Below are 14732 nucleotides of genomic sequence, written 5' to 3' on the forward strand. Positions count from 1 at the left end.
GCCATACACCTCATCCAATTCTCCCTTGTGCCCATAGGGTGAACTGGCAATAAACTGCCAGCCTGTATGCTCTGCAAACAAAATCATAAGAAAAGTTAGTCTGATACCGAAACTAAATCATTGTATTTATAATGAACAAGCCCCATTATTGGTTAGAATGAGATTTCATGAGAGCACGTGATGCCGTGGAGCTGAGCAGACATTGAAAAACCGAGTTCTTCAAAGTTATCCTATTATTACCTAAATAACAAAGTTGAAACAATATTCTAACATCGGCTGATAAACTGTCAAGTATTTACCTTCCCAAAGAGCCATGGACCTCTGACCGAGAGGCAAGAAGGATGACCAAAACTTGGTTGATTCCCAAGATAATGATAACACCACAGCTAGCAAGATTAGCATTAGCCCTCATAACTCAGACGACAGTTCCAGACTGTTGCTCTCAGCAGCCTCTTCTGAGCCTGCCGACATGCTTGCTACTCTCCTCCGGGAAATTCAAGATGGTAACAAAGGTCTTTCTCTCAAAATTGACAAGAAATCGGCTGAACTCCATTCTTCCATTGACAACCTGAAATCCTCCCTGAGTGATCTCCTGGCTTTCCCTGTGGCTCAGTTGGTAGAGCATGGTGTTTGCAATGCCAGCATGGTGTGTGCAACGCCAGGGTTGTGGGTTTGATTCCCACGGGGGGCCAGTACAAAAAAAATGGATGCATTCACTACTGTAAGTCGCTCTGGATAAGAGCGTCTGCTAAATGACTAAAATGTAAAAATCTCCTTTTGAGAACGACTAAGGCTGAGTTACGCATTAGCACAGTTGAAGATAACGTCACTAGACATGACCAGGTTCTGATAGAGCTGCAGAAGGACAATGCCTACCTCAACAACAAGGTAGACCAGATGGAGAACCAGAGCAGATGTAGCAATATCTGTGTGGTGGGATTGAAAGATGACAGCGAGGGCCCTCTTTCATAGAGTGTTAGATACCGATTATCTCCCCAGATTGCTTAGTGACCATTCTCCTCTGGTATTATCAATCTCCATTCCTACCCAAGGTAAATGGAGCATATAGATGGAGACTAAATCCTACACTCCTGAAGCAACCTGAATTTTGTGGATTCATCAAAGAGCAGACCAATATTTTTACTTTGACAAACAAACCCTCCGCTCCTGACAGTTTCATTCTTTGGGATGCATTGAAAGCCTATCTGAGGGGACAGATCATTTCCTATACTTGAAGAGAAAACACGGTGAGGAACTGAATGTCCTTGAATCTGAAATCTCTGAGCTAGAGAAAACCTACCAAAGAGATACAGACTTTTGGTAAATAAAAAACTGAAATATAATACTGAACACATATCAGGCTGAGAGGGCCATCACTAAATCAAAACACCATTACTACAAGCTTGGAGAGAAAGCACACAAAGTATTGGCATGGCAACTGAAAGCAGAGGAAAGTTAGAGGACAATCAATGCTATAGAAACTCTTACTAATGGGATATCTTTCGACCCTAGTGAAATGAATGATATTTATAAGAAATATTACGAAGAACTCTACACTTCCCAATCAAGCGATGATCTATCAGAGATTGACTCTTTTCTCTCCTCTCTCAACCTCTCATGCCTGTCAGAGGAAAACAGAGAGTGTCTGAGTAAACAGTTCTCAGTCCCTGAATTGCTGGAGGCTATTAAATCCTTACCTTCTAATACATGTCCTGGGGAGGATGGCTTCCCTCCGGAGTTCTATAAAGAATTTAGGGAGCTGTTGGTCCCTTACCTTATGGAGGTAGTTAAAAAAGCTGGGGAGGACAACTGCTTTCCAGAGTGTCTCTCAAGCGGTGATTACAATAATTCACAAGAAAGGGAAAAACTCGCTAAATTGCGCCTCCTATAGACCAATCTCAGATTGGTCTATAAAACCAAACACAGATTGTAAACTGGTCACCAAGATGCTATCTAAGAGACTGGAATTATGTCTTCCCCTGTTGGTCAACCCAGATCAGACTTCATAAATGGCTTCATAAATAATAGATTGTCCTCCAAGAATCTCAGAAGGTTCTTTGATATAATTCACCTTGCTAACAAAAACAAAATGCTTACTGTCGCAGTATATCTCGATGCCAAAAATGCCTTTGATAGGGTTGAATGGCCATATCTCTTTCGTGTCTTGGAAAAGTTTGGTTCAGGTACATATCTCCTAAAGTTAGGATTGCTACCAATGGGATTACTTCCTCCTCTTTCTCTCTCTATAGGGGGAACAGACAAGGCGGCCCTTTTAGCCCCCACCTCTTCGCCCTCACCATCGAACTGTTGGCCAAGGCCATTAGAACGTGCCCTGACATACATGGCTTTGAGGTGGGCCTACTTACCCATAAGTTATCACTCTTTGCGGACAACCTTATCTTATTTCTAATGAACCCAGAAAATTCCCTCTCTCACTTACAGAACCTATTACAGTATTATAGTTATTTATCTGGATATGAGGTCAATTCTTTTTTTCACCTTTATTTAACCAGGTAGGCAAGTTGAGAAGAAGTTCTCATTTACAATTGTGACCTGGCCAAGATAAAGCAAAGCAGTTCGACACATACAACAACACAGAGTTACACATGGAGTAAAACAAACATACAGTCAATAATACAGTAGAAAAATAAGTCTATACACAATGTGAGCAAATGAGGTGAAATAAGGTAGGTAATGGGAAAAAAAGGCCATGGTGGTGAAGTAAATACAATATAGCAAGTAAAACACTGGAATGGTAGATTTGCAGTGGAAGAAAGTGCAAAGTAGAAATCTGCTAAAAGCTAAATCTTACTGTTGTCTGTCTTTGACCATCATACCATCAAGCATAAGTTTCTTTTTAGATGGTCGCCTATGGGCTTCACATATTTGGGCATAATGGTGGATGGTAACCTGAACAACCTCTATAAACTCAATCTGGCCAGCTTGTTGTAAAAGGTGGAGGGTGACCTGAAGAACCTCTATAAACTCAATCTGGCCAGCTTGTTGTAAAGGGTGGAGGGGGACCTGAAGAACCTCTATAAACTCAATCTGGCCAGCTTGTTGTAAAAGGTGGAGGGGGACCTGAACAACCTCTATAAACTCAATCTGGCCAGCTTGTTGTAAAGGGTGGAGGGTAACCTGAACAACCTCTATAAACTCAATCTGGCCAGCTTGTTGTAAAAGGTGGAGGGTGACCTGAAGAACCTCTATAAACTCAATCTGGCCAGCTTGTTGTAAAGGGTGGAGGGGGACCTGAAGAACCTCTATAAACTCAATCTGGCCAGCTTGTTGTAAAAGGTGGAGGGGGACCTGAACAACCTCTATAAACTCAATCTGGCCAGCTTGTTGTAAAGGGTGGAGGGTAACCTGAACAACCTCTATAAACTCAATCTGGCCAGCTTGTTGTAAAAGGTAGAGGGTGACCTGAACAACCTCTATAAACTCAATCTGGCCAGCTTCTTGTAAAGGGTGGAGGGTGACCTGAACAACCTCTATAAACTCAATCTGGCCAGCTTGTTGTAAAAGCTTGAGGGTGACCTGAAGATCCTATATAAACTCAATCTGGCCAGCTTGTTGCAAAAGGTGGAGGGTGACCTGAAGAACCTCTATAAACTCAATCTGGCCAGCTTGTTGTAAAAGGTGGAGGGGGACCTGAACAACCTCTATAAACTCAATCTGACCAGCTTGTTGTAAAGGGTGGAGGGTAACCTGAACAACCTCTATAAACTCAATCTGGCCAGCTTGTTGTAAAAGGTAGAGGGTGACCTGAACAACCTCTATAAACTCAATCTGGCCAGCTTCTTGTAAAGGGTGGAGGGTGACCTGAACAACCTCTATAAACTCAATCTGGCCAGCTTGTTGTAAAAGCTTGAGGGTGACCTGAAGATCCTATATAAACTCAATCTGGCCAGCTTGTTGCAAAAGGTGGAGGGTGACCTGAAGAACCTCTATAAACTCAATCTGGCCAGCTTGTTGTAAAGGGTGGAGGGTGACCTGAACAACCACTATAAACTCAATCTGGCCAGCTTGTTGTAAAGGGTGGAGGGTAACCTGAACAACCTCTATAAACTCAATCTGGCCAGCTTGTTTTAAAGGGTGGAGGGTGACCTGAAGAACCTCTATCAATTCAATCTGGCCAGCTTGTTGTAAAGGGTGGAGGGTGACCTGAAGAACCTCTAAAAACTCAATCTGGCCAGCTTGTTGTAAAAGGTGGAGGGGGACCTGACAACCTCTATAAACTCAATCTGGCCAGCTTGTTGTAAAAGGTGGCGGGTGACCTGAAGAACCTCTATAAACTCAATCTGGCCAGCTTGTTGTAAAAGGTGGCGGGTGACCTGAAGAACCTCTATAAACTCAATCTGGCCAGCTTGTTGTAAAAGCTTGAGGGTGACCTGAAGATCCTATATAAACTCAATCTGGCCAGCTTGTTGTAAAAGGTGGAGGGTAACCTGAACAACATCTATAAACTCAATCTGGCCAGCTTGTTGCAAAAGGTGGAGGGTGACATGAAGAACCTCTATAAACTCAATCTGGCCAGCTTGTCATTCTTTTCCTCTCTCGACAAGCTGACCAGACGGTTTATCTGGCACGGAAAATCCCCTAGAGTTGGCCTGTATAAACTGACCCTTGATTATGGGGGTTTAAAACTCCCCAATTTCAGAATGTACTACTGGGCTGCTTAGCCTAGATTTCTGGCTCAGAGGTTTGATAATGCTCCTGAATTGTTTTACAAATGGGACAGGAAATCTATAAAAACCATCAAGACAACCCTTTAATCATACATTCTGTCTTGGCATGGTGTAAACTGCATGAGCTGTTCAGTCGAGAGGGATTTCTTTCCCCTAAAACCCCTCTATGGAACAATAGATTGATTCCTATGTTTTTCCAGAATAGTAACTTTAGACCATGGTCTGATAAGGGGATCACTCTTCTTGAACATTGTTATGAGGAGGGAGTTCTTATGTCTTTAAACTGCTGAAACAGAAATACCACTTGTCTAACAGGGACTTCTTTAGTTACCTACAACTACGAAACTTTATTAGGGTGACTCTGAAGGGACAATGGAACCTACCTAAGATGTCACCTATTGAACAACTCTGCCATGCAGACCAACCACTGTTCAAGACCATTTCCCGTGTTTACGATGCTCTTATATCAGGACTAACACTGCATGATCTAGATAAACCCTGAATTAGATGGGGAAAAGATCTGGGTATTGATCTTGATGAGGGCCTATGGAGTGACCTATGCAGGGATGTTGTTACAGCCACATTGAACTCCAGATACAGACTGATCCAGTTTATTTTCCCCCATCAGCTCTATATCACCCCATCTAGACTGCACAAGTTCATCACTGATATCTCCTCCCTACAGTGGGGGAAAAAAGTATTTGATCCCCTGCTGATCCCCTGCTGACCCTAACAGTCGGGTACATTCATTACAACCCTAACAGTCAGGGACATTCATTACAACCCTAACAGTCAGGGACATTCATTACAACCCTAACAGTCAGGGACATTCATTACAACACAGTCAGGGACATTCATTACAACCCTAACAGTCAGGGACATTCATTACAACACAGTCAGGAACATTCATTACAACCCTAACAGCCAGCAACATTCACTATACAACCCTAACAGTCAGGAACATTCATTACAACCCTAACAGTCAGGGACATTCATTACAACCCTAACAGTCAGCAACATTCATTACAACCCTAACAGCCAGCAACATTCATTACAACCCTAACAGTCAGGAACATTCATTACAACCCTAACAGTCAGGGACATTCATTACAACCCTAACAGTCAGGAACATTCATTACAACCCTAACAGTAGGGACATTCATTACAACCCTAACAGTCAGGGACATTCATTACAACCCTAACAGCCAGCAACATTCATTACAACCCTAACAGTCAGGAACATTCATTACAACCCTAACAGTAGGGACATTCATTACAACCCTAACAGTCAGGAACATTCATTACAACCCTAACAGCCAGCAACATTCATTATACAACCCTAACAGTCAGGAACATTCATTACAACCCTAACAGTCAGGGACATTCATTACAACCCTAACAGTCAGCAACATTCATTACAACTCTAACAGTCAGGGACATTCATTACAACCCTAACAGTCAGGGACATTCATTACAACCCTAACAGTCAGGAACATTCATTACAACCCTAACAGTCAGCAACATTAATTACAACCCTAACAGTCAGGGACATTCATTACAACACAGTCAGGAACATTCATTACAACCCTAACAGTCAGCAACATTCATTACAACCCTAACAGTCACGAACATTCATTACAACCCTAACAGTCAGGAACATTCATTACAACCCTAACAGCCAGCAACATTCATTATACAACCCTAACAGTCAGGAACATTCATTACAACCCTAACAGTCAGGGACATTCATTACAACCCTAACAGTCAGGAACATTCATTACAACCCTAACAGTCAGCAACATTCATTACAACCCTAACAGCCATCAACATTCATTACAACCCTAACAGTCAGGGACATTCATTACAACCCTAACAGTCAGCAACATTCATTACAACCCTAACAGTCAGGAACATTCATTACAACCCTAACAGCCATCAACATTCATTACAACCCTAACAGTCAGGAACATTCATTACAACCCTAACAGTCAGGGACATTCATTACAACCCTAACAGTCAGCAACATTCATTACAACCCTAACAGCCATCAACATTCATTACAACCCTAACAGTCAGGGACATTCATTACAACCCTAACAGTCAGCAACATTCATTACAACCCTAACAGTCAGCAACATTCATAACAACCCTAACAGTCAGGGACATTCATTACAACCCTAACAGTCAGGGACATTCATTACAACCCTAACAGTCAGGAACATTCATTACAACCCTAACAGCCATCAACATTCATTACAACCCTAACAGTCAGGAACATTCATTACAACCCTAACAGTCAGGGACATTCATTACAACCCTAACAGTCAGCAACATTCATTACAACCCTAACAGTCAGGGACATTCATTACAACCCTAACAGTCAGGGACATTCATTACAACCCTAACAGTCAGCAACATTCATTACAACCCTAACAGTCAGGGACATTCATTACAACCCTAACAGTCAGGGACATTCATTACAACCCTAACAGTCAGCAACATTCATTACAACCCTAACAGTCAGCAACATTCATTACAACCCTAACAGTCAGGAACATTCATTACAACCCTAACAGTCAGGGACATTCATTACAACCCTAACAGTCAGGAACATTCATTACAACCCTAACAGTCAGGAACATTCATTACAACCCTAACAGTCAGCAACATTCATTACAACCCTAACAGTCAAGAACATTCATTACAACACAGTCAGGAACATTCATTACAACCCTAACAGTCAGCAACATTCATTACAATTTAACAGTCAGGGAAATTCATTACAACAGTCAGGAACATTCATTACAACCCTAACAGTCAGCAACATTCATTACAACCCTAACAGTCAGCAACATTCATTACAACCCTAACAGTCAGGAACATTCATTACAACCCCAACAGTAGGGACATTCATTACAACACAGTCAGGAACATTCATTACATCCTTAACAGTAGGGACATTCATTACAACCCTAACTGTCAGGGACATTCATTACAACCCTAACAGTCAGGGACATTCATTACAACCCTAACAGTCAGCAACATTCATTACAACCCTAACAGTCAGGGAAATTCATTACAACAGTCAGGAACATTCATTACAACCCTAACAGTCAGCAACATTCATTACAACCCTAACAGTCAGCAACATTCATTACAACCCTAACAGTAGGGACATTCATTACAACCCTAACAGTCAGGGACATTCATTACAACCCTAACAGTCAGCAACATTCATTACAACCCTAACAGTCAGCAACATTCATTACAACCCTAACAGTCAGGAACATTCATTACAACCCTAACAGTCAGGGACATTCATTACAACCCTAACAGTCAGGAACATTCATTACAACCCTAACAGTCAGGAACATTCATTACAACCCTAACAGTCAGCAACATTCATTACAACCCTAACAGTCAAGAACATTCATTACAACACAGTCAGGAACATTCATTACAACCCTAACAGTCAGCAACATTCATTACAATTTAACAGTCAGGGAAATTCATTACAACAGTCAGGAACATTCATTACAACCCTAACAGTCAGCAACATTCATTACAACCCTAACAGTCAGCAACATTCATACAACCCTAACAGTCAGGAACATTCATTACAACCCCAACAGTAGGGACATTCATTACAACACAGTCAGGAACATTCATTACATCCTTAACAGTAGGGACATTCATTACAACCCTAACAGTCAGGGACATTCATTACAACCCTAACAGTCAGGGACATTCATTACAACCCTAACAGTCAGCAACATTCATTACAACCCTAACAGTCAGGGAAATTCTTTACAACAGTCAGGAACATTCATTACAACCCTAACAGTCAGCAACATTCATTACAACCCTAACAGTCAGGAACATTCATTACAACCCCAACAGTAGGGACATTCATTACAACCCTAACAGTCAGCAACATTCATTACAACCCTAACAGTAGGGACATTCATTACAACCCTAACAGTCAGGGACATTCATTACAACCCTAACAGTCAGCAACATTCATTACAACCCTAACAGTCAGCAACATTCATTACAACCCTAACAGTCAGGAACATTCATTACAACCCTAACAGTCAGGGACATTCATTACAACCCTAACAGTCAGGAACATTCATTACAACCCTAACAGTCAGGAACATTCATTACAACCCTAACAGTCAGCAACATTCATTACAACCCTAACAGTCAAGAACATTCATTACAACACAGTCAGGAACATTCATTACAACCCTAACAGTCAGCAACATTCATTACAATTTAACAGTCAGGGAAATTCATTACAACAGTCAGGAACATTCATTACAACCCTAACAGTCAGCAACATTCATTACAACCCTAACAGTCAGCAACATTCATTACAACCCTAACAGTCAGGAACATTCATTACAACCCCAACAGTAGGGACATTCATTACAACACAGTCAGGAACATTCATTACATCCTTAACAGTAGGGACATTCATTACAACCCTAACAGTCAGGGACATTCATTACAACCCTAACAGTCAGGGACATTCATTACAACCCTAACAGTCAGCAACATTCATTACAACCCTAACAGTCAGGGAAATTCATTACAACAGTCAGGAACATTCATTACAACCCTAACAGTCAGCAACATTCATTACAACCCTAACAGTCAGCAACATTCATTACAACCCTAACAGTCAGGAACATTCATTACAACCCCAACAGTAGGGACATTCATTACAACACAGTCAGGAACATTCATTACATCCTTAACAGTAGGGACATTCATTACAACCCTAACAGTCAGGGACATTCATTACAACCCTAACAGTCAGCAACATTCATTACAACCCTAACAGTCAGCAACATTCATTACAACCCTAACAGTCAGCAACATTCATTACAACCCCAACAGTAGGGACATTCATTACAACACAGTCAGGAACATTCATTACATCCTTAACAGTAGGGACATTCATTACAACCCTAACAGTCAGGGACATTCATTACAACCCTAACAGTCAGGGACATTCATTACAACCCTAACAGTCACGAACATTCATTACAACCCTAACAGTAGGGACATTCATTACAACCCTAACAGTCAGCAACATTCATTACAACCCTAACAGTCAGGGACATTCATTACAACACAGTCAGGAACATTCATTACAACCCTAACAGTCAGGGACATTCATTACAACCCTAACAGTCAGGGACATTCAGCTGGTCTCTTACTAAAGGCTTCATCCTCACAGCCAACTGACCTCCTCAAGGACCATGTTAATCCCTAAAGCTCAGGCTGTAACTCAAGATTTACCTCTCCCTCTCTCTCTCCTTCTCTAATCTGGCCAGCTATGTGTTTGTGTTTGTTTCTCAGAGACTGCTAAGTCTGGAACAAAACAACAGCAGGATCAAGTTCAATACCTTTAAGTCCCTCAAGACCTTTCGGATCTTTACATAAATCAACATCAAGTTCAGTTCAAGTCCATCTTCACTTCTCAATCTTGTTCTCTGTTGATCAAGTTGAAGTTGAGAAGGAGCAGTAGATGAAGTGATGAAACATAGTTTCAGGGAATCACAGGGAGCAGAGATTACACAAAGCAGAATCAGTTCCTTTCCATGAGTAAAGTCCAAATTCTTCAAGTCTGTAACGCACAGTTCAGACACCGAATTTATGGCCAGTCGAGCTGAATAAGAATTAAAAGCAGACTGGTACGGTTAAGAGCTTTGCTTGACATAACGATCCATAACAAACAGGGCAGGCAGGGGTATTGAGGGTGTGCAACTTAGATTTTCTGTTATATAAATAAAATAAATGTTTAGCAAAGATTGAGCTACTTTTGCATCTTTACAGAAAACGTGTTGTGATTGGAAGCTCTGGGTTTGCTATTCTGCAGCTCTGAAACAGAAATAGCAGGAAAGTGCTTTGAAAACAGCAACTTGGATTAAATATGCCGAGGTTTGCTTTTCCATGTAACCTACTTCTGAGTATGGTGTGTTTACTCAGATATGTCACCTTCATGGGAAAAATAAAAGTAATATTCGGCACCTGAACAGGTAAAAAAGTTTGGACGCTGGACATTTCATGAGTCAGATTTAGCCCATTTCGATCAGACATGAGGATGAAACATTAAAATATCCACGATTCACATATCATGTAAGGATATTTAAATTATGATACAGTAAATATATATTTTATTTGTATTTTATTTCACCTTTATTTAACCAGGTAGGCTAGTTGAGAACAAGTTCTCATTTACAACTGCGACCTCGCATGATCAGGTAATGACTGCAGATGTGGTACATTTCTGAAAATATGTGGATTCGTTCATGCCTAAGTATAAAGGCTTAGATACTGTATGTCAGCATGTTGACACATACCCTTTCCGGAGTTAGAAAATTCAACAAATTTGTAAGCAGGTACACGCGCATCTGGTGAGTATCTTGAACATATCTCATCCCAGATATCTCCTCGGACTCATACGGTAGCAGGGAGATTGCTGAGGTCCTGATTGTACGCATGTAGAAACTGTCGTGTTATGGAGAATATCCTAGCTCCGTAAATGAAATGAAGGACATGTGTATCTGGAGCATGTCTACTCCTTATATCTAATAACATGTCAGATATCCGGAAATATCTAGATAAAGATATCCCCTGATATTGACCCTATTCACCCAGTCAACAGTTCTCAACACTGCAACAGACTTCCTCGTTGGTTTATTGTTGAATTTGGGCATAACAGCGACCTCTCACAGAAGTCCTCCACCTGCCAATCCGAGACCATGATTGTGCTTCTGTTGTGGGAGTGGTAGCGAAGCAACCTTTATTTGCATGCAATTAAAATCTATTAATATGCATTACTATTTCTCCCGACTGTGGAAGATCTGCTCTGGCATGCTGCATGAACCAGAGGAGTGCTTCACACACACTGAGGAAGAAAGAGTGGCAGAGGCGGCCAAACTATTGTCAAAGGTCCGACAAGGCGGGTGGTTTCAGACGGCACTCTATCCCCCCTCTCCTCCCCCCTCTTCCAAAAAGAAAATTCAATATTTTTTTTGTTTGGTGCGGTGATAGAGTGGCATTTGAAATAAGGCTTCGACTCAGAGACCTGATCTCTCCATCCTGACCTGTCCTCTCTCTCTTCCTCTCTCTCTCTTCCTCTCTCTCTTCCTCTCTCTTCCTCTCTCTATTTCTCCCTGTCTCTCCTGCAGTGTCAGAACTGAGTCTCATTCACTCCTGTATCTTTCCCATTGCTGGCAAGAGCGTGTGCGTCCTGTGTGTTTCTAGTGAGTGATGCTTCTTGTGAGTCTCTCCTGGTGACTGTCCAGTCCCATGTGTCTCTCCACGGTCTCCCATCCCTGGTCAGTGTCCCTGTGTCCTGCTGCGTCTCTGCCTCACTACTCAGGTGTGTGTCGCTGCGGGGGATGCTCTCAGCCCGGACCCCTCCCTTCCCCCCTGTGGTGAGACTCTTCTGGAAGGACTCAGAGGTAAAGTAGTACACCACTGGGTCTAGGCAGCAGTTGAGGGTGGCCAGACACAGGGTGATGGGGTACAGCGTCCGGACAAACCTTCAAACTCAGAACAACGCTAATGAATGGCCTCAATGAGGCAAGTCAGTTAGCAACAAACACCATACTTTACATACAGACAAAATCACATATCTAAAAACAGCAACAACACATTTCAGAGGATATTTACAAGAACGTTGAATAAGTGCAGTTTTATAAAAATTGACATGTTGATTGATATATTGATTGATATATTGATTGATTGTTAAAGCATAAGCGCAAAAATGCAATTACTTATACCTCTCCAGGTTACAATTGGCCAGAGCCTGGGTCCGCACCATGGCGTAGAGGAAGAGGATGGAGTTGTAGGGGACGAAACAGACGATGAAGATGGCCAGGTGGACGAGGATCATACGGAGGACCCGGCGCTTGCTGTTGCAGCCATGGCCGATGGTCCCTGGGCGACGAAGGGTTCTTAGCACCAGAGAGGAACACACCAGGTTGGTCATGAGGGGGAGGAGAAAACCTACGATCTGGAGAGGACAGGAAGTACTTAGCACACACACGACACACACTAATAATATGATACACACACCGTGAGAGGTAAGGCCGGGATTCAATCCCATCGTGTTTGAAGACAAGACGACTTTCAAAGGCAATATTATGGCATTCCCAGGGATCTTAATCAAGGGCAGATGCCGGTTGAATTGGAGATGACCTTTAACTGTCAAGCACGCTAAAGTGGTTTCTGATTGAATCCAGGTAATTCCAGGTGAGTCTTCCAGGTGATTGAAGAGAATCCTTCTCTCTCTATCCTTCCCTCCCACTCCCCCTGCTTCTCTCCCTCCCTGCCTCCCCTCGCCCTCCCTCCCTGCCTCCCTCTCGCCCTCCCTCCCTCTCACCCTCCCTCCCTGCCTCCTCTCGCCCTCCCTCCCTGCCTCCCTCTCACCCTCCCTCCCTCTCGCCCTCCCTCCCTGCCTCCCTCTCGCCCTCCCTCCCTGCATCCCACTCGCCCTCCCTCCCTGCCTCCCTCTCGCCCTCCCTCCCTGCCTCCCTCTCGTCCTCCCTCCCTGCCTCCCACTCGCCCTCCCTCCCTGCATCCCTCTCGCCCTCCCTCCCTGCATCCCTCTCACCCTCCCTCCCTGCCTCCCTCTCGCCCTCCCTCCCTGCCTCCCACTCGCCCTCCCTCCCTGCATCCCTCTCGCCCTCCCTCCCTGCCTCTCTCTCGCCCTCCCTCCCTGACTCTCTCTCGCCCTCCCTCCCTGCCTCTCTCCCTCCCTCCCTCCCTCCCTCCCTCCCTCCCTCCCTCCCTCTCCTCACCTCTATAAAGATAGTGATCTTGGACAGGTATGTTTTCCAGGTGCTCTTGGAGAATCCCTCGAAGCAGGCCGTAGCGCGGTTCGCCTGGTTGATCGTGGAAAAGAAGGTGACCGATATCCCTCCACCCACGATGGTGAGCCAGACCGCAGCACACACCAGTCCTGCGTTCTTCCGCGTGCGGACTGAGCGCGATCGAAAGGGGTAGACAATGGCCAGAAAGCGGTCCACACTGATGCAGGTGAGGAACAGCATGGAGCCATAGATATTGGTTATGAAGGCTGTTCCTGATACCTGGGGAATGGAGAAAGATTGGCTGGTTAATTGATTAATTAATTTACTAATTGATTAATTGATTAATTCATTGCCTGACACCTGGGGGGTGGAATAGATGTATGAGACAGAAACACATATACAGCCAAACACCTGTGCAATGACAGAACAGTTCACACAGTGAAAAGGGCTAGAAACTAGTAACTACCTTGCATAGTTCGTCTCCAAAGGGCCAGTGTCGGTTGACGTTGTAGTAGACCTTGAAGGGCAGCGTGAACACAAACACAAGGTCTGACAACGCCAGGTTAGTCATGAACAGAGTTGTCTCGTTGCGTAGCTTCATCCGGAAGCAGAACACAAAGAGAGCAGCACAGTTGGTGCAGAGCCCCAGGACAAACACCACGCTGTAGACCACGCTGTACAGGTCATACTTAAAGCTGTCATCTATCCCACAGTCCTCCATGCCTGTCTCATTCAGCACCAGACCAGCCATGCTGAGGCCGGGGGGGAGGTCTCTGGGGAGATCAGCGCGGGGTCCACCAGGCAAGACCTCTCCAGGCCATCATGATCACACACACACACACACACACACACACACACACACACACACACACACACACACACACACACACACACACACACACACACACACACACACACACACACACACTCCCAAAGATGTTGACACTATGTGTGTGTGTGTGTATGGGCTGGTCGCTCCCCCTGCAGACAGGAATAAACATGTCTGTTAGCATGATACTATAGATACTAGACCAATACAGCTGTGTCTTTCTGTCAGTCCTACTGTAGATACTACAACTCAGACAGACAGACAGACAGACAGACAGACAGACAGACAGACAGACAGACAGACAGACAGACAGACAGACAGACAGACAGACAGACAGACAGACCATGCCATGTAGAATGTATCATGTCAAAGTGGTACAAG

At 43.7% G+C, this 14732-nt stretch overlaps 1 protein-coding gene across 1 annotated transcript; it reads right to left on the reverse strand.

Annotated features, from left to right (window-relative positions):
- Window positions 1-11383: 11383 nt before the first annotated feature.
- On the reverse strand, window positions 11384-14410 carry LOC115166081 (lysophosphatidic acid receptor 4-like). Its single transcript, XM_029719748.1, has 4 exons — window positions 13989-14410; window positions 13511-13801; window positions 12491-12723; window positions 11384-12250 (listed from the first exon to the last, which is right to left on the reverse strand). The coding sequence occupies exons 1-4, from the start codon at window positions 14271-14273 to the stop codon at window positions 11896-11898; spliced, it is 1164 nt and encodes a 387-aa protein (XP_029575608.1). The 5' UTR covers window positions 14274-14410; the 3' UTR covers window positions 11384-11895.
- Between the last annotated feature and the right edge of the window lie 322 nt (window positions 14411-14732).

The sequence above is a fragment of the Salmo trutta genome, chromosome 3 (genome assembly GCF_901001165.1).
Source record: "Salmo trutta chromosome 3, fSalTru1.1, whole genome shotgun sequence".
NCBI classification, from domain to species: Eukaryota; Metazoa; Chordata; class Actinopteri; order Salmoniformes; family Salmonidae; genus Salmo; species Salmo trutta.

Excerpts from the sequence above, each read along its gene's own strand:
- LOC115166081 (XM_029719748.1), bottom strand. The coding sequence starts at position 14,273 with ATGGCTGGTCTGGTGCTGAATGAGACAGGCATGGAGGACTGTGGGATA. Across the intron at positions 13,802-13,988 it reads TTGGAGACGAACTATGCAAG|GTATCAGGAACAGCCTTCAT; the intron begins GTAGTTACTAGT and ends TCCATTCCCCAG. Across the intron at positions 12,724-13,510 it reads AGATCACTATCTTTATAGAG|ATCGTAGGTTTTCTCCTCCC; the intron begins GTGAGGAGAGGG and ends TGTCCTCTCCAG.